The sequence below is a fragment of the Onychomys torridus genome, chromosome X, assembly GCF_903995425.1.
Source record: "Onychomys torridus chromosome X, mOncTor1.1, whole genome shotgun sequence".
Taxonomy (NCBI): domain Eukaryota; kingdom Metazoa; phylum Chordata; class Mammalia; order Rodentia; family Cricetidae; genus Onychomys; species Onychomys torridus.
The window spans coordinates 31597423-31624326 of NC_050466.1; the positions used below are offsets into that span (position 1 = coordinate 31597423).

General features: G+C 40.4%; 1 protein-coding gene across 4 annotated transcripts in view; it reads right to left on the reverse strand.

Moving 5' to 3' along the window:
- Hs6st2 (heparan sulfate 6-O-sulfotransferase 2) overlaps window positions 1–26904 on the reverse strand; it is a 279069-nt gene that overhangs the window by 22448 nt on the left and 229717 nt on the right. For 3 of the 4 annotated variants that reach the window (XM_036175229.1, XM_036175228.1, XM_036175231.1), the window contains one exon: window positions 24782–24868. The exons of the other annotated variant lie outside the window; for it this stretch is intronic. In XM_036175229.1, coding sequence (XP_036031122.1) covers window positions 24782–24868 — 87 coding nt within the window. The remainder of the gene's footprint in view (window positions 1–24781; window positions 24869–26904) is intronic. 4 annotated transcript variants of the gene reach the window in all.

Consider the following 26904-nt stretch of genomic DNA (forward strand, 5'->3'; position numbering starts at 1 on the left):
GACTGTTCTAGGAACTGGTATATGAAGGGAGAGAGCCCTGTAAAATGTATCACTAAAAGGAATCAATGAGTCTCAACTAATAGACTCTATAGCTCGAGGAAAAAATATATAAAGGTATAGGGAAATATATTTTGCGTTTAAAGTTTGGGGAATTTAATTCAAGCGCTCATTGATTTCATTTAATACACAGATTATATAAGCAGGAAGTCCATAGCAATTGAAAACGGCAAGTCTAGCCTTCACTCATCAGGGCATTTTGGTAATATCTAATAATGATAGGGTAGTCTCATTTAAGTGAATTGAAAATGCAACATATATTAGCTTACAAAACTAAATCAATGTAATAAAATTAAAACAGGCCACTGCCACGCCATCCTGATTAAAGCACTCAACAACACTCCACACTTCTCAGAGATTTGTGGTATTAATGATTTAAACCCAGGTTTCTTCTCAAGGGAGTCAGATTCAGAATTTTTTTTGCTAGACAATTAGAAATGTCCATTCTTTATTCTGAAAAATGTTGCAGAGGCATTATTGATGTTAATTCTCATGGCAGAATAGGAAAACCATGTGCTGGGGAGCCTTTTTTCTCTTGACCATCACTGTCTTCCCTATGGGATGATCACTAATCTCAGAGCTGTAACTCTTGTGAGTGGTAGTGAAGCTTAGCAATGGTAAAGTGAACATTTCTAAATAGTTTGGGGTGGGGGGTCCACTTCTCCACCTTTTGCGAAGCAGCTCGAGGGTTCACTCAAAGGAATTTGCTTAAGGCCCCATTAAAAAACAAACCCTGACTGAACTGGTCTGCTGCCCTGAGTGGAAGAATGTAGAATTAGGCTTCTTTTCAATGTGCCCTTAAAAAACCACCAGAGACTACGTGGGGAGACATGAAATACTTCTTCCTTCTTTTAAAACACATCTCCCCAATCTTTAAACTGCAGCAGCACTAAAGTACCTAGAAAGGAATTGATGTTTCTGCTTCATTATTTCTTCGGATACTTGTACTTGAGTCAGCAAAGGAACACCCTCATTTAATAGCCTAGAAAGCATAAACTCAGAGAGGCTAAATGGCGTTCTTGAGGTGGCAGAGCTGGTCAGTGTCAGGCCTGAGGACAGAAGTTCAGTTTTTACCTTGTTTTTGTTGTTGTTGTTGTTGTTGTTTGTTTTTGTTTGTTTGTTTGTTGTTTTTTGTTTTGTTTCTTTTTTTCTTCCCTACCCCAGACTATATCTGGCCTACTTTTCAGACATATGCCAAGTTCTTAGACTCTAACTTTACCCTCTCTATCTATCTCTGCCTCTCTCCTCTCTCCAACCCCTGCAACCATATATAAAGTATTTTTAAAAGCACGCTCAGCAACAATTTCCCAAGTAATAGTTCTTGAAAGGCAGACAGAAGAAGAGGTTCAGATAGAGGGTCAATTGGGTCTGAATATCCATCTCTGAAACCTCACAGGACCCAGGGAGATGCAATGAGCCCCATACTTGATTAAATATAAAACTCTTCAACAGGAACAAGGACACTTCACTTTAAATAAGTTCAAAGAGAAAGACATTTTGTTTATTATCCATTTGTTTATCTTTTTTAAAGCAAGGCCACCATTTAAATATTTTTGCATGCTGAATTCCAGGGATATACTTGATGTTCTGGGAACAAGAGGAAGCAAAGAATCAGCGGCCGATCGTAGGGTGTACTGCCATCATCTGTTGGGCTTATTACAAATACTTTGCAGACAGCTCTTACTGCAGTCTTGGGGAGACTCTGCAGAAGACCAAAGGAGTACACCTACTTTCTCAGAAGAGGTCATAGTCACAAATTTAGTGGAGAAAGGATTAAAGAGTGAAGTAACTGGAAAATGGGCTAACAGTAGCAAGGGAAGCTGTGATTGGCAGGACCTGGCCTTGTTTTGTCCAGTGTTTCTAGTCCTCCAACCCACTGTATCTCTGATTGCACCTTTCTTACAAGTCCAGTTTGTTCTTCTGGCCTACTTATTTGGATAGACTGGAAAAGATGCTCAGTAGCAGTGACTGACTTTATGTGGTTCAGACTCATATGCCACCACCACTGCCCTTCCTCCTGTCTACTTTCAGCCACACCAGCAGGCAGTGCTTGTAAAAACTGGGTTTCCAATACAAATTTGCTGATCGAATTAATAAAAAAATCAGACAGTGCATGATTAAATGATAAATGGATGTTATTCAGAGATGGAGAGATGTTCTCAGAGTGAACCAAGAGAGACATGATAGAGAAAGACATACTCATCATTTTAAAATGTGAATAATAACAGTGATTCTCTTTAACATGCTCCCAAATGTTTGAGAATATTTTTGTAAGTCATCTTACTGAATCCTCAAGACTCTCTAGCAGGAGGAAATAATGCAATGTACATTTCAAAAGTCTAGATGGAGGGAATTTTTAAAGTTTTCACCAAATGAAGTAATAAATACCACTACCATCATACAATGTATACCTGTATCAAATGCTGATTGTGTGGCATCCCACAGACATTAATGTACAATCTATATGGTTTTGTGTATCAGTTAACTTAAAATCCAATCTCTGCTGGACAGTATGGTCTGACTATTACTCCCATTTTACAGATGAGGATATCGAGACTGAAAAACGTGGCTTATTGGAAGTGCTAGAGCCAAGATGCCAACCTATGTATATCAAATTGGAAAGATCAGGCTCTTTCCAATAGGATTTTGACAGGGGCATTTGAAAGATGAAGAGCAAGTGAGGGTGCTATGATGGCACCTAGTGGATGAGGAAGACAACAGTATAATCAAGGGGAAAATTAGCTATGAAGATGATAATAGTATGTGGTTAAGGATGCTGTTAAATTAGTCAATGAGCATATAAACAGTGAAAACACTGAAGAGAGTTTTTGAAAATTCAAAGCAAAATTATGCTTAGAATCGTACAAAATATCTGATTATAAATGTTAGAAAAACCACAGGCCTTCTAATGGCATTCAGGTTCGACCTTGACCTTTAAACATCTGCTGGACCATTTTCTGGGACAGGATGGCTTTAGCAACTAAAAGCCCTCTCTAAGCCAATGCTCTTTTCTTCTACAGGTTTCATTATACCCTCGCACTGAGGCCGGTGGAAGGAAATGGAGTGGAAAAAGTGCATGCTCATTTAGTCTGGAGAACAGCAGCCAGTTTGGGAGCATTACTCAAAACCAAAGGTATTCTGTTCTTTCTAAGTATTTCAGTTTGTATACAGGCTGTAATCTTGAGTATTATCACCCAATCAGGTACCTCTCACCCAGGCTGAACAATCTGACCACATGATGGGGGACTCTTTCTTTTTGGCCTTTTAAAAAAAGAGCATGCAGAAGTGAGGAAAGGGGTGCTTCCCCTGTCTCGGAACAGATTGGGCAAGAAGAGCCCAGGCTGTAATCCTCACACACTTTTCCTTAGTTATTATCTGGTTAGGTCTGCACCAGTATTTAGAAACTAGCTCTCCACAATTGGATGAAAACAGAGTCACTCAGGAAGAGTCGGGTCTGGGGCTTCGACTTTCTAATGCAGCTTATCCATCACTCTAACCTTCAGCATGCTCTCAATTCCTGCCGTAGAACCAAATGACCAGAGAGCACAGACTGGAAACACTGGTCCTTGCAAAGGAAGGATGTGGTAAACACATTTCCCTGGATCATCGAATCTAGGGTTTTTTTTTTTTTTCTTTTAGTATTTTCAGCAGTTAGAAGCAGTTAGATCATGTCTGCTAAAGGAGAACACTTAAGAAGCGAACATTTGGTGAGGCACTGGGCATATTATGACTGTAAAGGATATAGCAATGTTGAGCAGGGCTTGGGAAGTGTGTGTGGGGGGACCAATACAAACGGGGTCTGAAGAGAGCATGAAGATAGTCTCAGGACAAAGGGTCTAAGTTTGTCAGTTTATGTGGAAATGTGCTTATTCCCCGCAGTTCCTGATAACCGCTTAACACAGTGGACATGTAACTAGTAGCTTTCAGTGGGTCTTGGAGACATTTCACTGTTTGCTTTCCCACCTTCTTGGTGATGCCAGGAGAAGTAACAAGAACAAGTCTCTGTTTGCAGAAGGAATGGTAGTTATCCTGGGAGAGTAATGTGGGGAGGTAGAGACAGCAGACTAGTTTCTGACACAATTTACAACATAACCAACTGCCCTAGTACTTACTGTGAGGGCACAAAAGAGTGTGGCCATCCCTGAAGAGTTCACATGTAAGAATAAAAAAAAGAAGGTACATATGCCAATGCTGGTAGAAAACATCTCATTAAAGCCATCAGTGGATGAATCTCCTCCCTAGCCATGATGAGAAAGAGGCACATGGAAGTAAGCCCACCATTTCTAATTCTTCAGTTCGAGTTCTGATGCTTAAAAGAAAAGTCTTAGACTAAAAGACTGGGATAGCCAATGATCTGACTAAGCTCAACAATGCAGCCACATTAAAGTCCTGTCTAGGGACTTGAGATATAGCTCAGTAGTTAAGAGCATTTGGTGCTCTTCCAGTGGACCCAGGTCCAGTTCCCAGCATCTACATGACAGCTTACAATCATCTATAACTCCAGTACCCCAGGGGATCAGATGAGTTCCTCTGACTTCTGAAAGCACAAGCATACACATGGTGCAGAGACATACATGCAAACAAAACACTGATAAACATAAAATAAATGAATCTTAGGAGGAGCCATATGTGTAGAAGACACCTAGCTGCTCAGTCCCAAGTCCCTTCAGAAATTTGTATGGTCCAATGCCATAGAAACATCTGAGGAGTTCTCCTTGAATTAACATCATGCGGCACTTTCCAGGATTAGGACTATTCATGCATTTAAAGAACCTTGAACAAGGGTAGTACAAAGAAAGCACCCAGTAAAGATCCCCCCTTATTACTTAAAAAAGTCCTATTCCATGTGTAGCTACAGTCTTTACTACCTTCACTGGAAATGAATTCTGTACATTTCCCACGTGCATGTAACTGGATAAAGTGTTGAGGAGGTTAGATATCTAAAATTCATTCTTTGGCTTCCAATTTCAGAGTGGTCTGTGCCTGTGCCCTACAGAGGTGGGAAGATAATTCAGACTTACATGGATACAGACTTAAACCACGGTTCTGAAACTTACTAGCTGTGTGACTTTGGGAAAAACACATTGCTTCTATCAGTTTAGTTTTCCCATCTCTCGGGTGCAAAATCTGCCTCACGGAATTGCTGGTAAAATTAAAGAAGATAACAGATTCAAGGTCTCTTTGAAAACTTATGAAAAACTATGTATGTTTGTAATTTTTAGTAACTTCAGGCTTAGCCAAACTCAGCTCTTTTCCTCCTCATGTCCCTCAAACACAGTCAGAGTTGTGAAGATAATAATGGTGTAAGGAAAGATACAGTGGCATGAGCATGGGGTATGTCTGCAGCTGAGCTGTAGAGAGATGAAGGTCTCAGTCCCCTTTCTCTGTCTTTCCCTTTTTATTCAATCTGGGACTTCAGTCCATGAGAAAGTGCCACTTGCCTCCATGGTAGGTCTTCTTCCTTAGAGTAGTCTGGAAATACCCTCAACATACACACTCAGAGAGTTGTTTCCTAAGTGATTCTAAATTCAGTCAACTTGACAATCAAGAGCAAGCACCACAGAGGAATAAATGGATATTTATTCCAGCAGCCAGATGCACAGGGGTGGGGAGATGGTATGGAAAGATGATCACTTGGATTATATAATCCAGTCCTTCTCCTCTCACCCCTATTCATATGATCCAAAACAGTAGGTTGTGAGGGATCAAATAAATAGGTATTTCAAGGAACATAAGATACTGTGGCTCCTTTTGTGGGTGAGAGTATCAGGGTGTCATACAGCCCAGGCTGGCTTCCAATTTGCTATGTGGTCAAGGCAGACCATGGACTTCTTATCCTCCTGCTGCTACCTACTCAGTGCTAGGATTATAGGTATGTACCACCATACTGAGTTTATATGGAGCTGGAGAATGCAACCTAGTACTCTATGAGCTAGATAGCTTTGCATCAACTGAACACCAGCCTCAGCTCCAACACGATATTCTTCTCTGATTATCTTCACCATCTACAATCTTTCCACATATTCTAGTCACCTCTACACTACTGATTTGTTCTTCAAATGCATTTGATATCTTGATTACCCAGTGCAAATGCCACTTGAAGCAGGCACAAACAGATGGTGGCCTGAGTTTTATAGCATTGCCAGCATTTCCCAGGCAAAATATATCATTTATTCATCACTGAGCCATGTCTTCCTTTACATTTCTCTTTTGTCTAAACTTTGGCAAGCTAGCATTCTGAAAACACAAGGTATTTTTTTTAGAAGATGTAGTCATCACTGACCAGTCAAGTTGCTTTATTTCTGTCCTCCACACTCCAAACTTTGGGGTGCTTGCACATAACACGTAATAATGAAAGTGTCTGAGCCAGAGGCTGCTGGAGCACCAGGAAAGACCAGCCTTATCCTCCAGTGGAAATACTAGGGGAAGATGAGACAGAACCATTCACCCCAGCTCCTACAGAACTTTCTCCTCCCTCAACACCATTCCCAAGACCATTCTCAACAGCAAGATCAGTATTCTAATTATTTTTGTAACTCTACTTCTAATACACTGCCTAAACACAAAGTGTAGCTATATAAAGAAAAGATGAGTGTATTCTCAGGGGTCAAGCACAAAGTATCGTGTGAATTTTGACTATATCACCTGTAAACTACGTCACTTTGAATTCCCTCTTACAAAGGGCTTATAGTTCTTGTTCCAATAGTCAAACAAGGGAAAACATGTGAAGAACTTTGCACAGTGCCTGACTCAGAAAACACTCAATAAATTACAGATGACAAAGCATTGATATAATTTATTATATATGAGATTCTTTTTCAAATCCTTTTATATGTATGTGGTGGTTAGTTCAATTGTTAACTTGGCATAACCTAGAATCACCTACAAAAAAATCTCAATGAGGGATTGTCAACATTTGGTTGCCCTGTGGACATGTTTGTGGAGGACTGTCTTACTAAGTTAACTGATATGGAAAGACCCAGCCCAGCATGAGCAGCACCATTCCCTGGGGCAGGCAGTACTGAACTGCATGAATGAAGAGATTTAGCTGTGTGCAAGCAAACAGGCATATACACATTCATTTCTCTCATCACTGTGTATTTGATATATTCAGTTGATTGAAGTTCCTGCCTTGACTTGCCCACAATGATGGACTGTAATCTGGAATTGTAAACTGAAAGAAACCTCTTTCTCTTCTAACTTGCTTTGTGTTAGGATATTTTATCACAGCAACAGAAATGAAACTAGAACAATGTACTAATTCATTTAAATAATTCAGACCTTTCATATGTTCTTTTGGTGCGATTTCCCACAACCACTTCATCTAAATCTATAGATTTTTGCCCCTTCCTTCCTTCCTTCCTTCCTTCCTTCCTTCCTTCCTTCCTCCCTCCCTCCCTCCCTCCCTTCCTCCCTCTCTCTCTCTCCCCTTCCTTCCTTCCTTCCTTCCTTCCTTCCTTCCTTCCTTCCTTCCTTTCTTTCTTTCTTTCCTTCTGAGACAGAGTCTTGCTATGTAGCACAATCCAGCTTTGAACTTGGAATTCTCCTATCTCAGGCTCCTAAGAGCTGGGATTACAGGCATATGCTACCATGTTTATGTGTATTTATTTGTTTAATGACCATATCTTTCCACTATATTGGGCAAAATGGCAAAGAATACTGTTGAGTTTATTCTTTTCTGAATCTCCAGAATGGTACTCAACACCTGTGTGTATGCACTAGGTAAAAATTTTGAAAACCCAATACAGTAAGTAGATACTACTGGTATCTGATGTCATTTGTATATAAAACAGTCTCCACAGGTTCATGTGCTTGAATACTTAGTCTCCAGCTGTAGGCAGAGTTTTTGTAGAAAATATGTCACTAGGGGCAAGCCTTAAGATTTTAAGGCCAGTCCCACTTCCTATCCACTCTCTGCTTCCTAACTGGTGACACAATGGGTCCAGCTACCTCATGCTCAAACCATGCATTCCTTACCATGATGCACTGTATCCTTTGAATTGTAAGCTAAAATGGACTCTCTTCCCCCTGAGCTGCTTCTTGTCTGGTGTTTGGTCACAGCAGTAAGAAAAGTAATTAAGCAAGTGTTTTCATTGTTACATGTGAAGGAAGTAATACCCGGAGGATGAAGTACTCTTCATAGGGTAGTGCTCTAACCTTTGAAGTAGCAATTGAGTTTTAATATTTGCCGTTTTAATTAATATACTTTGTTGAGTGGGGGAGGAGGCAGAAAGAGGAAATGCAAGCAAGAGAATAAAACCAGAGGAAGATTGTATGTGATTATATAAACTTTAGGTGTTCTTTTTTTTTAAATTTTGTTTGTCTTGCCCGAGACTCTAGCTTTGACATGTGATGTAGTTATGATTAAACCACTTTTTTCTCTCAAGCAGCATCTCCGAAGGATATTTCCTCTGTTCAAAAATCTCTCCATCGTCATATGTGTTTATTTTTAAAAATGTTACATGGGAGAGAATTTACACATGAGAAAACTCAGATCTGTTCAACATTGTAATAGAGCAGTAAAGCAAGAAAGTCTCCTTGGGATGGAAGAATAAAACAGTAATGCTCTGTGTAGAACATCCAATGGGATTGGCAAAGGAAAGATCTCTTGGAATTAATGACCTTAGCAAGTTCTCAGTACACGAGATTAACAGACAAAAATTGACTGTACTTCTCTACACTTGAAATGAAGAAGTATACAGTAAAACAATCCAAAAGCAAAAGTACAAAACATTAGGGACAGAGCACTGGCTTAGTACACACGCGGCTCTAGTTTAAATCCCAAGCACTATAGAAAAGGTCTGAAATTCTTGAAGATTTACCCGACAAAGTCGAGGAAAGCTATGCACCCTGAAACTCAGAGAGCATGAATTGATCTAAGTGAATTGACAGAGTTCATAGAGACTCAATGTTGAAATGTCTATTCTCCCTAAAGCTCATGCACACATGTAGGGCAATCTATGCCAAATTCTTCTAGGATTTTCAAGTATAAACTTATAGTCTGTTTCTAGAAATCATAAAGAAACAGAAAGAAATTATACTAGCCAAAACAACTTAATGGAACTGAGAATGTAGAAACAGAACAGCTGATTTTTACAAAGGTGCCAAGGTAATTTGATGAAAAAAGTATGGTGTCAAAACTCGGTATCTATATGTGTAGTGGTTTGCATGAGCAATGTTCTCCAGACACTCAGATGTTTGAACAATTGGCTTCCAGCTGGTGACGCTGTTTGGTGAGATTATGAAATCTTTAGGAGGTGCAGCCTTGCTGGAGGAAGTGTGTCACTGGGAGAAAAGCTAAGCATTGATAGCCATCTCACTTCCAGTTCACTCTCTCTGCTTCCTATTTATGGGAGGAGATGTGATCCACAAGCTTCCTGCTCCTGTTTCCTGTGGCCATGCCTCACCCACTGTTACAGACACTCCCTCTGAAACCATAAACCAAATTATTCTAGAAGTCACTCTTGGTCATGGTGTTTTATCACAGCAATAAGAAAATAACTAATACAACATGTAAATTAAAGCCTTTCCTCACTGCCATACACAAAATCTAATTCAAGATGAATATCTGGTTTACATAAAGGATAAAACCACTATAGGAGCAAACCTTCATAACTTTGCGCCAGGGAAGGATTTTGTTAGGTATGAGATTAATGAGATTAGAGCATGATTCGGGAAAGACAAATATTGATGAACTGGGCTTCCAATTAAAAGCTTCTCTGTTTTAAAACTTCCACATTCCAGATTATTGGTCAATAATGGACTCGTCATAATGATCTAGATGGCATATCACTTTCCCCCTTTGTCTCCATTCTCTCTTAGTACTGCCAGCCACAGGAGGCTGCACTCCACTGACCAGTTGTCAGAAAATCAACACATGTGTTCTAACAGCGTTCACTGACACTGTTCCTGTAGCATCTGTAATTCCCATAGCCTGGAAAGACCTGGAGGATCCTGACTACAGGGAGCAGCAGGACCTTGCCTCCTTGAGTTTATGTGACACAAAATGCAGGTCCTGTTTTCCAAGGTCCACTTGCAAAACACACTTTCCCACCAAGAGGTACCGTCTAGGCCAATACTGACAGGCACTTCTTGGGAGGGGTACTTCCTATTTAGTACGTGTACTATATCTCACAGAGGGGGATGAAAACCTGCTAGCAAATGTTCTTCTTCCTAGATGTGCTACTCATTTGTTCTCTTATCCAAACTGTATTACTTGTATATGCTAGTGGTGAGATTACTATTGCCCCATTTCAAGAGCTGGCAAGGTAGATAAACAAATAAGCTGAGCCAACCAGAGCTCATCAAAATCCTACTGGCCAGAATCCTATTGGCCAGGTCACATTGTCCCCAGCTGCAATTCATTGGCAAATGAAACAAACATAATCACTAGTTGACATTTAGTGAACACTTGCCATGTGCCAGGCACTATGAGAGCTCCACTCGGCTTAGGGTATTTAATCCTCACAACAGCCCAATGAGGTACATATAAAGTTATGAAGCAAGGATTCAAATTCAGGTCTATCTGACTCCAGGGATGAATCTTTTCATGAATACACAAGGCTGCCTGATTAATTTATTTACAGGAGTATTTGAACAGGCGTGTGTTGCAGCTGCTTAGCCTGAGGTTAAACATCAAAGTATCAAAGTATGGTAAGCCTATGTTATTTATCCCTGGTTCCTGTAAACCATTTTTCAAGTGGTTTATTTGAGTTTCCCAACTTGTTAATGAATGTGTTTTCTAGGATATATCTGAAATTTCTGTTTTAACCAAAAGTTTCATAGTATCCTGGCTAGAGAATATGGAGGAGAAGAAAATCAAATTACAAAGGAACTTGTCCTGGGCATGTCTATTTAGGATCTAGATTTCCCCATTCCTATAAAGAAGTAATGAGCAGGGATGGGTAAATTAAACAATCAGTTTAATATTTTGGTTTTGCATGAGCTTTGTGGTATTGGTCTAACAGCCAAACGAAGGGCACTGTTGGTATTATCACCACCCAAAACTACAAAATCATATGAAAATTAACACTTGACGATTTGATGATGTTAGCATAACATAGCAGTGAAAGAACATACACAAACAGGCAAAACTCGGAGTTGAGAAGCAGTCACAGCTCACCAACTCAGAACAAACACACATGTCTCAATGAGAGGAAAGGCCAGGCAAGCTTTCTGTGATGAACATGTACATAGCTAGCGCAACCATAAAGCACACACAAGTGAGTTTGCAGAGCACCTACTTCTTCCTAAAGCAGGAATGCTTTTCTAACTGGCTTCTTCCAACCAGAACCACTCTCTCCCCTCTTCCCACTCCATATTGCCGAATAGATACAGAACTCTGCTTGCTACAAAACTTTCAGCAAATCCAGGCTGTAGTCAGTCATCCAGTGGCATCTGCTACTACCGTCAGTCCCATGCAGTTGGTGCCATGAGAAAGTTGGACTTTGTTAAAGGATTTTTCTTTGGGCCACCAGCTCACAAAAATAATATGTGGAATTATTATTAATCATGAAAGCTTAGCCTATAGCTTAGGCTTGTCCCACTAGCTCTCATAACTTAAATACCCCATTTTAAAATCTACATTCTTCTACAGGCTCATTTCCTCATCTCCATTTTGCCTATCCTGTTTCCTCCACATCTGGCTAGAGAATCTGCCTTTCTTTTTCCTAGAGCTCTCTCTGTCCAGGAGCCCACCCCTGCTATACCTCCTGCCGGCTATTGGCTGTTTAGCTTTTTATTAACCCAACCACAGTGACATATCTTCACATAGTGTAAAGCAATATTCCACAACAAGACTTGGATATTCTATCATGCAACTGTTCTTCCCTTCCCCTAGTATAATTCATTTAAGCCATTACTTACAGTACTTAATTCACCATTTATGGTATCACTTACCAGGTACCATGCTTGGATGATCTGCAATGGCTTTTTTAATTATGAAATTTATTTTGTATTCATTTTATATAGCAACAATAGATCCCCCTCTCTTCCCTCCTCCTGCCCACCCCCAGCCACTTTCCCCCAACCCATTCCCAATTCCCTCCTCTAACAAGGTAAGTCCTCCAATGGGTATTCAGTAAAGCCTGGTGTATTCAGTTGAGGGATGTCCAAGACCGCCCCCCGCCCCTGCATCAAGACTGTACAAGGTGTTTCACTATAGGTAGAGGGTTCCAAAAAGCCAGCTCATGACCAGGGGATAGATCCTGACCCTACTACCAGGGCTTACCCCAGGAATCAGATCAGTAAATACCCTAACTGTCATCATAGAGCCTTCATCCAGTAACTGATGGAAGCAGATGCAAATATCCACAACCAATACAATGGCTTTAAATATTCATGGCCTTTAAGAATATTTGAGCCAGGCATGGTGATGGATGCCTTTAATCCCAGGACTAAGGAGGCAGAGGAAGGTAGATCTCTATAAGATCAAGGCTATCCTAGTCTACATAGCAAGCTCCAGGCCAGCCTGGGCTATATAGTCAGACCTTGGACAAAGAAAAATAAAGAGTATTTAAAAATGGGAATTAGTTCATGCCTTTCCATCATCTCAGCCTATGTTAAAACTATATTATGCTGAGATTAACTGATTCTTAATATCATCTCATCTGCATGTAATCCACTATAAATGGGCAACCCTATAATATATATATATATGTGTGTGTGTGTGTGTGTGTGTGTGTGTGTGTGTGTATGTATATATGTATATAGTGGGTATATTAGTATACACACTCTTATTGTTGTACCAAAATATCTGACAAATACAACTTAAGGGAGGAGAGTTTTATATTGGCTCACAATTCAGGGCATACAGTCTCGAAAGACAAAGAAGGTTTAGTGGCTGGCAGCCTCTGTCAGTAGTGGCAGGGAATTGTGGGATAATTTGTTATAACATCTACTAGGTCAGGAAGCAGAGAGCTTGGGCTGGAAGTAGAGATGGTCCTTATGTTCAAGCCTCAGTCTATATTTATTATTATTATTATTATTATTATTATTATATTTTAATTTTATACATCAGCCATGGGTTCCCCTGTCCTCCGCGCTCCCGCCCCAACACCCACCTTCCCCCCAGCCCCTCCCCTCCATTCCCATATCCTCCAGGACCAAGACACCCCTGGGGATTCATTTAAACCTGGTGGATTCAGTACAGGCAGGTCCAGTCCCCTCCTTCCAGGCTGAGCATGTGTCCCTGTATAAGCCCAAGGTTCCAAACAGCCAGCTCATGCACTAAGGACAGGTCCTGGTCCCACAGCCTGGGTGCCTCGCAAACAGATCAAGCTATTCAGTTGTCTCACTTATCCAGAGGGCCTGATCTAGCTGGGGGCTCCACAGCGGTTGGTTCATAATTCATGTGCTTCCATTCAACTGGCTATTTGTCCCTGTGCTTTTTGCAATCTTGGAGTCAACAATTCATGCTCTTACAGTCCCTCCTCTTTCTCGACAGTTGGATACCTAGAGCTCTAACTGGGGCATAGCTGAGGATCTCTGCATCCACTTCCATCAGTTATTGGATGAGAGTTCCAGCACGAATGTTAGGGTGATTAGTCATCTGATCACCGGACTAGGTCAGATCAGGCTTTCTCTTGACCATTGCCAGCAGACTACAGAGGATATATCATTGTGGATTTCTGGGGACCTCTCGAGCACTCTGCCTATTCCTGTTCTCATGTGGTCTTCATTTATCATGGTCTGTTATTCCTCATTCTCCTTTTCTGTTCTTGATGCAGCAGGGATCTCCTACTCCCCTAAGCTTTCTTTCGCTCAAATCTTACCCTTCATTAATCCCACTGTCATCCAGGTTGTTCATGTAGATCTCATCCATTTCTCTGTCATTGGGTGATCCCTGGGTCTTTCCTAGGGTCCCGTTTTCTAGGTAGCCTCCCTGGAGTTGTGTAGCAGTCTAGTCATCTTTGTTTTACATCTAGTATCCTCCTATGAGTGAGTACAAACCATGTTTGTCTTTCTGAGTCTGGATTACCTCACTCAGGATGATTTTTTTCTAGATCCATCCATTTGCCTGCAAACCTCATGATGTCATTTTTTTCTCTGCTGAGTAGTACTCCATTGTGTATATGTACCATATTTTCTTTATCCATTCTTCAGTTGAACGGCATCTAGGTTGTTTCCAGGTTCTGGCTATTACAAACAATGCTGATATGAACATAGCTGAGCAAATGCCCTTGTGGTATGATTGAGCATTCCTTGGGTATATGCCCAAGAGTGCTACAGCTGGGTCTTGGGGGAGATGGATTCCCAATTTTCTAAGGAAGCACCATATTGATTTCCAAAGTGGCTGTACAAGCTTGCATTCCCACCAGCAGTGGAGGAGAGTTCCCCTTGCTCCACATCCTCTCCAGCATAAGCTGTTTTCTGTGCTTTTGATCTTAGCCACTCTGACAGGTGTAAGGTGGTATCTCAGAGTCGTTTTGATTTGCATTTCCTGGATAATTAGGGATGTTGAGCAATTCCTTAAATGTCTTTCAGCCATTTGAACTTCCTCTGTTTAGTTCTATAGCCCATTTCTTAATTGGACTATTGGGCATTTTGATATCTAATTTCTTGAGTTGTTTATATATTCTGGATATCAGCCCTCTGTCAGATGTGGGGTTGGTGAAGACCTTTTCCCATTCTGTAGGCTGTCACTTTGTCCTGTTGACCGTGTCTTTTGCTCTACAAAAGCTTCTCAGTTTCAACAGGTCCCATTGAGTGATTGTTTCTCTCAGTGTCTGTGCTACTGGTGTTATATTTAGAAAGTGATCTCCGGTGCCATTGCATTTAAGACTACTTCCTACTTCTCTTCTATCAGGTTCAGAGTAACTGGATTTATGTTGAGGTCTTTGATCTACTTGGACTTAAGTTTTGTGCATGGTGACAGATATGGATCTATTTGCAGCCTTCTACACATTGACATCCAGTTATGCCAGCACCATTTGTTGAAGATGCTTTCTTTTTTCCATTGTACATTTTTGGCTTCTTTGTCAAAAATTATATGTTCATAGGTGTGCAGGTTAATGTCAGGGTCTTCAATTCGATTCCATTGGCCCACGTGTCGGTTTTTATGCCAGTACCAAGCTGTTTTTATTATAGTAGAGCTTGAGGTCGGGGATTGTGATGCCTCCAGAGGTTGTTTTATTGTACAGGGTTCTTTTGGCTATCCTGGGTTTTTTGTTTTTCCATATGAAGTTGAGTATTATTCTTTCCAGATCTGTGAAGAATTGTGTTGGTAATTTGATGGGGATTGCATTGAATCTGTAGATTGCTTTTGGTAAGATTGCCATTTTTACTATGTTAATCTGCCTATCCATGAGCATGGGAGTTCTTTCCATTTTCTGACATCTTCTTCAATTTCTTTTTTCAGGGACTTAAAGTTCTTGTCATATAGGTCCTTCACATGCTTAGTTAGAGTAACCCCAAGGTATTTTATATCATTTGTGGCTATTGTAAAGAGTGATGTATCTCTGATTTTCTTCTCAGCCTGTTTGTCTATTGTATATAGGAGGGCTACTGATTTTTCTGAGTTGATCTTGTATCCTGCTATGTTGCTGAAGGTTTTTATTAGCTGTATCAGTTCCTTGGTTGAATTTTTGGGGTCACTCATGTATACTACCATGTCATCTGCAAATAGGGAGAGCTTGACTTCTTTCTTTCCAATTTGTATCCCTTTAATCTCTTTGTGTTGTCTTATAGCTCTGGCTAGAACTTCTAGTACTATATTGAATAAGTATGGGGAGAGGGGACAGCCTTGCCTTGTTCATGATTTTAGTGGTATTACTTTGAATTTCTCTCCATTTAATTTGATGTTGGCTGTTGACTTGCTGTAGATTGCCTTTATTATGTTTAGGTATGTTCCCTGTATTCCTGATCGCTCCAAGACCTTTATCATGAAGGGGTGTTGGATTTTGTCAAATGCCTTTTCTGCATGTAGTGAGATGATCATGTGGTTTTTTTCTTTGAGTTTTTTTATATGGTGTATTACATTGACAGACTTTCGTATGTTGAACCACCCTTGCTTCCCTGGGATGAAGCCTACTTGATCATGGTGGATAATTGTTTTGATGTGTTCTTGGAGTCTGTTTGCCAGAATTTTATTGAGTATATTTGCATCAATGTTCATGAGGGAGATCGGTCTGTAGTTCTCTTTCTTTGTTGAATCTTTGTTTGGTTTAGGAATCAGGGTAATTGTAGCCTCATAGAAGGAGTTTGGTAATATACCTTCTGCTTCTATTGTGTGAAACAATTTAAAGAGTATTGGTATTAAGTCTTCTTTGAAGATCTGGTAGAATTCTGCAGTGAAGCCATCTGGTCCAGGGCTTTTTTTGGTTGGGAGACTTTTAATGACTGATTCTATTTCCTTAGGGGTTATTGGACTATTTAAATGGTTTATCTGGTCTTGTGGTACCTATCGAGACAATTATCCATTTCTTTAGATTTTCCAGTTTTGTGGAGTAGAGGTTTTTGAAGTATGACCTGATGATTCTCTGGATTTCCTCATTGTCTGTTGTTATGGCCCCCTTTTCATTTCTGATTTTGTTAATTTGGATGCTCTCTGTCTGTCTTTTGGTTAGTTTGGATTAGGGCTTGTCTATCTTATTGATATTCTCAAAGATCCAACTCTTTGTTTCATTAATCCTTTGTATTGTTCTCTTTATTTCTATTTTATTGATTTCAGCTCTCAATTAGATAATTTCCTGGCCTCTGTTCCTCCTGGGAGACTTTGCTTCTTCCTGTTCAAGGGCTTTCAGGTGTGCTGTCAAGTCACTAGAGTGAGATTTCTCCAGCTTCTTTATGTGGGCATTTAGTGCTATGAATTTCCCTCTTAGCACTGCTTTCATAGTGTCCCATAAGTTTGGGTATGTGGTATATTCATTTTCATTGATCTCTAGGAAGTCTTTAATTTCTTTCTTTATTTCTTCCTTAACCCATTGGTGATTCAGTTGAGCATTATTCAGTTTCCAAGAGATTGTAGGATTTCTGTAGTTTTTTCTGTTGTTGAAACCTAACTTTCAACCATAGTGGTCTGATAGAACACAGGAGGTTATTCCAATTGTTTTGTATCTGTTGAGATTTGCTTTGTGGCCAAGTATGTGGTCGATTTTAGAGAAGGTTCCATGGGGTGCTGAGAAGAAGGTATATTCTTTTTTGTTTTTTTTTTTTTTTTTGGTGGAATGTTCTGTAGATATCCATTAAGTCCATATGAGCCATAACATCAGTTAAGTCCATTATGTCTCTGTTAAGTTTCAATTTGGCCGATCTGTCCAGAGGTGAAAGTGAGGTGTTGAAGACTCCCACTATTAATGTGTGGGGGTTTATATGTGATTTAAGCTTTAGTAATGTTTCTTTTACATATGTGGGTGCCCTTGTGTTCGGGGCATAAATGTTCAGAATTGAGACTTCATCTTAGTGGATCTTTACTGAGATGCGTATGTAATGTCCTTCATTATCTCTTTTCATTGATTTTAGTTTGAAGTCTATTTTGCTGGATATTAGGATGGCTACACCAGCTTGCTTCTTAAGACCATTTGATTGGAAAGTCTTTTCCCAGCCTTTAATTCTTAGGAGGTGTCTATCTTTGAATTTGAGGTGTGTTTCTTGTATGCAGCAGAAAGATAGGTCCTGTTTTCCTATCCATTCTGTTAGTCTGTGTCTTTTTATAGGTGAATTAAGTCCATTGACATTAAGGATATTAGTGACCAGTGATTGTTCATTCCTGTTTTTATTTTTATTCTTTGGTGGTAGTGTGTGTGTACTTCTCTTCTTTGGGGTTTACTGCTGTGGTGTTATCTATTGCCTGTGTTTTCATGGGTGTATCTACCTTCCTTAGGTTGGAATTTTCCTTCTAGTGCTTTCTGTAGGGCTGGGTTTGTGGATAAGTATTGTTTAAATCTGGTTTTGTCTTGGAATGTCTTGTTCACTCGATCTATGATCATTGAAAGTTTTGCTGGGTATATTAGTCTAGGCTGGCATCCATGGTCTCTTAGTGTCTGCATTATATCTGTCTAGGTCCTTCTGGTTTTCAAAGTCTCCATTGAGAAATCAGGTGTTATTCTGATGGGTTTGCCTTTATAAGTCACTTGGCCTTTTCCTTTGCTGCCCTTCATGTTCTTTCTTTATTCTGTACATTTAGTTGTTTAATTATTATGTGGTGAGGGGACTTTTTGTTTGGTGGGGGTTCTAGTCTGTTTGGTGTTCTATAGGCTTCTTGTATTTTCATAGGCATTTCCTTCCTTAAGTTGGGAAAGTTTTCTTCTATGATCTTGTTAAATATATTTTCTGTGCCTTTGAGTTGGTATTCTTCTCCTTTCTCTATCCCTATTATTCATAGGTTTGGTCTTTTCATGGTGTCCCAAATTTCTTGGACATTTTGGGTCATGACTTTGTTGCTTTTAGTGTTTTCTTTGACTGATGAATCTATTTCTTCTACCATATCTTCAACACCAGAGATCCTCTCTTCCATCTCTTGCATTCTGTTGGTTACGATTGCCCCTGAAATTCCTGTTTGTTTACTCAGATTTTCTATTTCCATCATTCCTTCTGCTAGTGTCTTCTTCATTTTTTTCTATTTCCCTCTTCAGGCCTTGGACCGTCTCCCTTGCTTTTTCATGATTTTCTTTCAAGGACTTATTGTTTTCTTCTGCTTTAATTGTCCTTTCCTGTAGTTTTTTATAGCGTTCTTCCCATTTTTTGTTTGTCTTTTCCTCTACTTATTTCTGTATAAGGCTCTAGCCTCTTCATGATGTTACTTATAAGGTTGTCTTCTTCTTCTTCTTCTTCTTCTTATTATTATTATTATTATTATTATTCTTATTCTTATTCTTATTCTTATTCTTATTCTTATTCTTATTCTTATTCTTATTCTTCCATTCTGTGATGTTCAGGTCTAGCTGTTGGAGAAGGGCTAGGTTCTGGTGATGCTGTATTGCTCTTTATTTTGTTGTATGTACTTCTGCCTTGATGTCTGCCCATCTCCTTGTGGGTTCATTCTTGGTCTTATCCATGTACTTGGTCCAGAGAGAGCTGACAGATTTAGGGAGCCTCTCTGGTCCAGATGGAAGCTCTGGGCCAGATGGGAGCGCTGGTCCAGATGAGAGTGCTGGCCGGATAGGAGCTGGGGCCCTGGACTCTGAGTCTCTGGAAGTCCCTGGGGTCTCCTTATTTTGTCCAGATGGGAGTTCATCTGGTCTCCGGTCCAGATGGGAGTTCCAGGGCAGGATGGAAGCTGGGGGCTGGTCTCTGATTCTCAGGAAGAGCCTGGGCTCTCTAGCAGATGGGTGTGGGGGCAGGATGTGGAGACTGCAGGGTATGCCTGCAGTCTTAGAAAAAGGGAGCCTTCCCATAGGGCCCACCAATTGGCTGGAAACTGGCGCCAAGTTGAGCAGGTCCTCCAGGGATGGCCTGTGTCCAGCGGTGGGACCCAGGGGCAGTTGCCTCTCTGGCTATAACCCCAGGCACTCAAGCCTCATTCTTATAGTCCTATGCCTGCACCAGGTGCAACACGTAAAAAGTCCCACAACCTCTCAGAACAGCATTAGTGGCTAGGGTTCAAGTGTTCAAACAGAGTAGTGTGAGGGGGCATATTTGACATTCAATATACACCAGTCTATTAAGTACATTTTTTGAGCCTGGGTTCTGACCTCAAATTGACAACTTGTCTCTCTAGCCTCCTAAGAATGTGCATGCACATGTGTGTATGTGCATATAGAGGTCAGAGGTCTCTTACTGACCTCAATCTCACCAAGCAGGTCAGGCTGGCCATTCAGTGAGCCCCAGGGATATTTCTGGGCCAGCCTTTTAAATGCTAGGATTACACAGATGTGCCACTGTTCTCAGCTTTCTTACATGGGTTCTGGGGCCTGAACTCATGTATATCATCATGCTTATATGATAAGCACTTTAGTGAGTTATCTCACCAAAATTTATGTGTAGTTTAACATGAGGTTTTCAGCTTATGGTGGGTTTATCAGGACATAACCCTATTAGAAGTTGAGGGGCATCTGTATCTCTACATAGAAATGACCACCAGCATTGGCTGTTTGATTTGAGAGAAAGTATCTGTGGTGAGCTGTACATTCTAATTATTGCATCATTGGCAGTGCCATAATAATCATGAGAAAACATACCTCTTCAAACACAGCAGAATGGCATTTCAGAGAAAAATGAAGAATTGAAGAAATGCATGCTTTTTCCTTTCATCATCACTACTGCTATATTTTTTGCAAAGTAGAACAAATCTAATTTTTCCAAACTCTCCAATTTCACTGTACCACCAATCCATACATCATGGAATATGGAGGGTAAAGCACACTGTTGGACATCTGAGAGCAAAAGAGGCCAGGAGCTGAAGTGATGTTCTCTGGAACAATGACACCATTCAGTGTTGAGCATCGGGTATGGGGAGAGTATTAGAAGACCAGACTAGGCTTCCGTGTGCTATTAAATAGATGTGTGACTCAGGATACCCTTTATTTAGTGGTGATGTCCTTATCCACAGTGTGTCCAGCAAAAGAACGGGTCTCATGTAATGAATGAAGATATTCTGCTACAAAATGAGCAGTTTTTAAACGAGACATAGTGACAGATGCCACTAATCCTAGAGTGTAAGAAACTTGTGAGAGTTTCAAGGCCAGAGTGGGTAACATACTAAGACTCATATCTCAAGAAACCAGAACTGAACACTTTGAAAGCATCTGGTAGCAACTACTCATTTTCAGCCTTGACAGTTTCAGTGTGATCCAGTGGGAAGTAAACTGATTGACTGTGGACTGCTGTGTCAGCCAGAGTAACATGTTTATATTTTTAAAAGGAGCCCGATGTGTGGCTTGGTGCTGTGGTCTGGCCTAGTTGGTCATGGGTCAGCAGCATCTGTAAAATCTACACTGTTTGCTCTAAATGCTATGGCTCTGTACTGATTTCTGTCACTGTCTTGTCAATCTGACTCACTGTCAACACTGAAGAAATTGCTTGCTCCTCACTGAAAGTCATTGCCAGGGTGGTCTGGCTCCACTGCTCAGACATGTCCCACTCCATCTGTTCCTCCCTGAAACAGAAGGTTGGATGCCCAGCTTCAGATCCAAGCAATGCAACAGAGCAAGCAGAATTGACACAACGTCCAAGCTGGAGTTTTCCTGAGCTCCTCACTGACCATGCTTCATTGGACCTGAGTTGGCTCTAAATAGGTGAAAAGGCAGAAGGAGTAATTGGTCGTGCACTTTTAGCTTTGACCGACTCCATAACTCCAGCTTCTCTGACCCACCTTTCCAGCATGCATTTTCTTTGTTAGGGAGGGAGGGCAAGTGAGTGAGTGGTGAATGTATGTGTGTGTGCCAATAAGCATGTTCATGCAAACACACACCATGGCCAGAGAAGGGTGTCGTGTGTCTTTATTGCTATCTGCCTTATTTCTTTGAGACAGAACCTAAAGCTCACCATTTCAGTTTGGCTGGTTAGCAAGCTCCTGGTACCCACTTGTTTCTGTCCCCTAATATTGAAGTTATAGGTGTATGCAGACCATACTCTCTACTGGTAAGGGGAATTTGAACTCAGGCCCTTAAGTTTACACAGAAAGTGCTCTGTTCATTGAACCACCTCTCCAGCCCCGCATCTTGCATTTTCCTTGGTCTTGACCTAGGCTTGTTACTTAAGAGGTGAATATTGATAACATTAAAGAGTTCGGGAGTCACTTCAGTATCCCCTCATGACTTAACTTATTCTGCATCCCAATAACTGCATTGGGTCATGGGTGACTCCTGTCACAGCCTGGGATTATTTCATTGCATCAGTTAAGCAACATATCACCATTCCCACTTTACTAAGACTGAGCTATTTGGGGATAATTACTGAATCTTTTGTTTTTATCTGTGTGGCCCCAGGATAAAATACAGTGACACAAAGTAGATTTCTCCCTCCCCCCATATCTAATTATCTATCTATCTATCTATCTATCTATCTATCTATCTATCTATGCATACACACTTGAACACATATACAATGTAACTTCTAGAACTTGAGTCAAATATGGTCTTTGCAAAAAGCATTCATTTGTAGATCTCATTTGAACATATTATTGTCCCCGAGTCATAATTTCTTCACATGTGAAGTAGAAATAATAATAATGTCCACTTTGTGAGCTTTATGTGGGCAAAGATTAATGAGGAAAAATTATACTGCATGAACCATAGACATGCTGGCACATAAGCACACAAGCAATACATACTAGTTACTATTAATTTATGCCATGAGGCAAACTTGGCACAGATTGATTTTTGCATTTTAAATTTCATCAGAAAATAGAAGAACTATTTTCTTTTCAGAGAAGAACAGTCTTTCTCTCCTATAGCCTATATCTGGCCTCAAAAATAGCACAGAGAAACTAGAGCTACTCTGTAGCTATATAAATTACCATCATTACATCAAAAAATGCCAGGAAGCCCAACAGAATGGCACCTTCCACTTCTGGCTATTGCTACCACCATACACTCTGGAACTAAAGACGTGCAAGGACAACTTAGCAAGAAGTATATAGAGCACCTTTCTCTGAACTCCAGAGCAGAATGCCTAAACATTGGTAGACAGTATTCTACAAAGTGTGAAGAAGGTCCCCAAGTGCCTTGTCACAGGCATGGAACACCAGTGCTGTTCCTGAGGACAAAGGTAGCCTAAGGCAGAGAAAATATGCAGTGACAGATTAAGAAAAAATTCTACCCCTCAAAACCAATGAGAGATAAGTGAAGGGCTATGATACAAAGGAATATGGTCCACACAACTGTGAAGAAGGACTCTGAAATCTTTCTAATTTAATACTAACAACTGACCAAAATGACGAGAAGTTAAAAGGGACTATTTCAATCTGAAAGTCACTGTGTATGGCAAACCAAAGACATCGAGCTCAGAATGCAGAATGGCAAAGGCTTAGGATGAACACAAAGTAGCTGTGATAGAAGATCATGGTTATCTACTTGGGAATGCATTTATTCAGGCCTCCTATTGTGAACAACCTGGACAGAGCATTTAGCATGCATTCACTACAGCAGCCTAACTTACATTATACCAACTGCTCCTTGGGTGCTACACAGAGAGTCCTCACTTAATAGGTAAAAGATCAGGTGCCTGCAAAATCCAAAGATACAGAGCAATGCTCCTTTTGAAGTGCATCAGTAAATCACATATATCCATGATATACATCAGGGTCTAATGAATGGAAATTGTACCCTAGAATCATCAGTGTGACAGGTATGAATAAGGGTGCCCAGACAGAGTCTGCACATAGATAGGGTCTGTCATTTCATCAAGTCTGGAATTAAAGCTTCTCTCCAATGCATCATTGTGAACTGAGTGTGCAGTAACAATGGAGTGGGACTAATTTGGAAACCTTCAACTGTTTGGAAATGAAATCAATTCTACTCCTTCATAATCTATATAGCATTTTGACTGTGGTGTTCGGCAATAAATAACTGAAATGAATTCTAACTCTTCAGAGAGTTGGTCTCATATCTTTACCAACACTTTTTGTATTTTCACAGATAGGCCACAATCAACTTTATATGCAAAACTGATATGGTATTCAGGAGTTGAAAAAGAAGGAGAAAGCGGCAGCCGATAGATATTTCACATTAGGAATCCAACAGCAGATTATATTCAAAGTACAGCATTTAGTGTCCAGTGCTGAATGCATAAAATATATGACCATTACAAATCCACCTTCCACTGCAAAGCCTTGCTCTTGTAGTGACATATTTTTATTACTCAATTAGAACTTCTAGTGTGATGAAAGCATCTTTCATTTTCTAGATGCAGGCCAGCATAAAGTCCCACATCCTTGGGGAAAAGAGCCTATAAGAAAAGTTAGGGGCTGGATAGATGACTCAGCAGCACTGGCTGCTCTTCCAGAGGACCCGGATTCAATTCCCAGCACCTACATGGCAGCTCACAACTGTCTGTAATTCCAGTGCCAGGGGACCCAACATCCTCATACAGATAAACATGCTGTTAAAGCACCAATGCACATCAAAATTAAATAAATAAATGAATAAATGAGTGAAAAGAGAAGCTGAGTTGTTCATAAAAGGACTGCACCTATTGGAGAGGGAACTACCTAACTGAATGTATGTCACCTTCATGGGGACACACCACTTCAGAATGCCATGCTCTGCTGAATCCAAGAGGAGAGATTAGCCAAAGCTGTCTTTGGGAACCATCATAAAGACATAAATCTACTACCACAAATACCCAATCAATACAAGCTCTGGCAATACAAAAAAAGATGTAGGACATTGTACATACCAGTTACTGTGAAAAGAATAAACTTATCATTTGATAAGCTATACAATTCAAAAGTAAATGTATTTGAACCAGGAAATAGATGAACTGGCTTTCTAGAACCTTCTCATTTAACCCTAAAGCTCAAACACAGATTTCCACACATTGCACAAACCATAAAGTGAATAACCAATGCTGCTTATTTAGTTTTTTAACATCTTATAATAAAGCTGGCATTGCCTTGGCAGACATATGGTTTTACCCTTCTCCCTTGCAAAATCATCTCCTGCCTTTTCTTCCCCTTCCCTCCTCCTTAGACAAGTATCCTCCACAGAGATATTTTTCTATGAATTTCCACTGTCAGGTGCACAGAAAGTATCCACACTTCTTTATTGAATGGCTATGAAGGAATGACCAAATGACCATGGCTTTGTGTAACTATGTGAGATGCACAACAGCATTTTTCACTTACTTCCCACTCTTAGATGTGCTCCGGGTCTTAGTAGATGATGGAGAGTTGGCACCTGAGTTGAAGTTTGAAGAACCCCATCTATCCTTACTATACCCACCGAACAAAAATATATATAAAGAACAGAGACAAAAAGCAATTAGTCATTTCATTTAACGATTTTCAAGACCACCCCCCTCTCCTTCCCTCCCCTCTCCCAGCAAATTTTTATCCAGTGATGTCATTCAATGACAAAGATAATAGGAACCATTAGTCAAGGTCAAATAAAATTGTCCTTTAGAGTAAAGTTTGACCTGTTACATTCTAGTAATAGTAGCACCATAGCCCAAGCTCCCAGGAAGGCTTTAGTGGGGCGGGGGGGGGGGGAGAAAGCACAAAATACATTATCAACCAAACAAACAAATGAAAATAAAACCCCTGGCGTGTCTGCATCACAAGTTCAGTTCTGAAGCTGCTGACTTTCAGTGAGAGATACGGAACCAAGTGACTTCAAAGTGTCTTTGGGAGATACTGTCAGATCAATTAATAATTTCCACTCATAATATTGCATGGAAGGCCATGAATTCAGATATTATTTCAAGAGAAGCACCACTTGCTTCATGAGTAATTGAATTTAAATTTCCACCTTCAATAACTCCACAGCTTATGTCAAACCTTGGAAACAATTACTAAATAAATCACAAGGAAGTTCTGCTTAATCTCATCAGGTTAATAAATGAAGGCAAATTAATCACTTCAAGGTAAACAAAGAGGAATAATTGATTGGAGTCTCCTTGATTACTTTATTCTATTTTCTTTATCAAACTATTATACCATTATCTTCAATTCAGCTGCTTTGCCTTGAAATTAATACTTTACTTCATCTTCAGATTTCCATGGAAACCAATTCAAAGCCTTTCTCTCACTTCCTGTGTAGAATTATTTATCCCGATTTCATCATATTTTTTTTCTGTTACTAAAATCTGCATCAGCATAACTTCATAAAGAGTAAAAGGTAAAACATGCCTATCTTCATGTTCAAGTAATTTAATAGGACCCTATTTTACATTTATTTACTTATTGTGTATCTAATCTCAAGTGTATTCGCAAGGTGCCATAGCCTGTGCATAGAGGCCACAGGGCAACTTGTAGGAGTTATTTCTCTCCTTCCACTATATGGGACCTAAGGGATGCATTATGTTTGGAGCGACCTCCTCAGCCCATAACCTCCTTTTTAAATTTAAAATTTATTACTATTAATGCATGTATGCATGTGTGTGCTGGTGTGTGTGTATGTGTGTATTGGTGTGTGCGTGTGCGTGTGCGTGTGCGTGTGCGTGTGTGTGTGTGTGTGTGTGTGTGTGTGTGATGGTGTGCATGTGGAAGTCAGGACAGCTTTTAGTTGTTTGTCCTTCAGCCAAAGGTTCCAGGATCAAACTGAGGTTGATGGGTTTGCTCAGCAAGTGCTTTTACCTGCTGAGCCCTCTCATGGGCCCAGAACCATCTATGGGTGGAGAATAGTGTCTAAGAGAATGTCAAAGAGCCTTCTAGATTGTTATGAATCTTTAAAGTCCTTTGAAAATAAGTGTCTCTGTGTAGCAGCATTTATGTGAAGGCTGTGAGGAGGTCATAAATGACGTTCTATCCTACATTCACTAGTTTCAAATGGGCACCAGGGTATGACTAGAACAAGAAATAATGAGGATTTCCTTGTGATTGCAAAGGTAATAAAAGTGTATAGGCATAGACAAACACTAATCAGGAGGAGTTGACATTAGCAAAAGCTCCCACAGTTTGGCTGGAGTGTCTACAAAGGCCAAAAGCAGTCGTGTAAAGTGGGAGCCATGCAGGTGGGTTCTGATGCTGCTGCATGGTGTGTGGCTCTGCAGTCAGGATTGAAATGCAACACAGTGAAGCAGTGAGGACAGCACTTTCTGTGCTGCTCACTGACTCTCCAGCATGGGCAACATGCTCACCAGGAAATGAGGGGCCCAGGGGAGTGTTACCAGTGCCCATCCATTATGATTTCTTGGCAAAGAAATTCTTGGGCAGTTTGGGGATGAATGCCAGTAACCCTCCCTATCCAGAACCAAGATCAGAAATTGACTGCCACAATTCAAATCTGGACAAAAGATTCTGGATGAGAA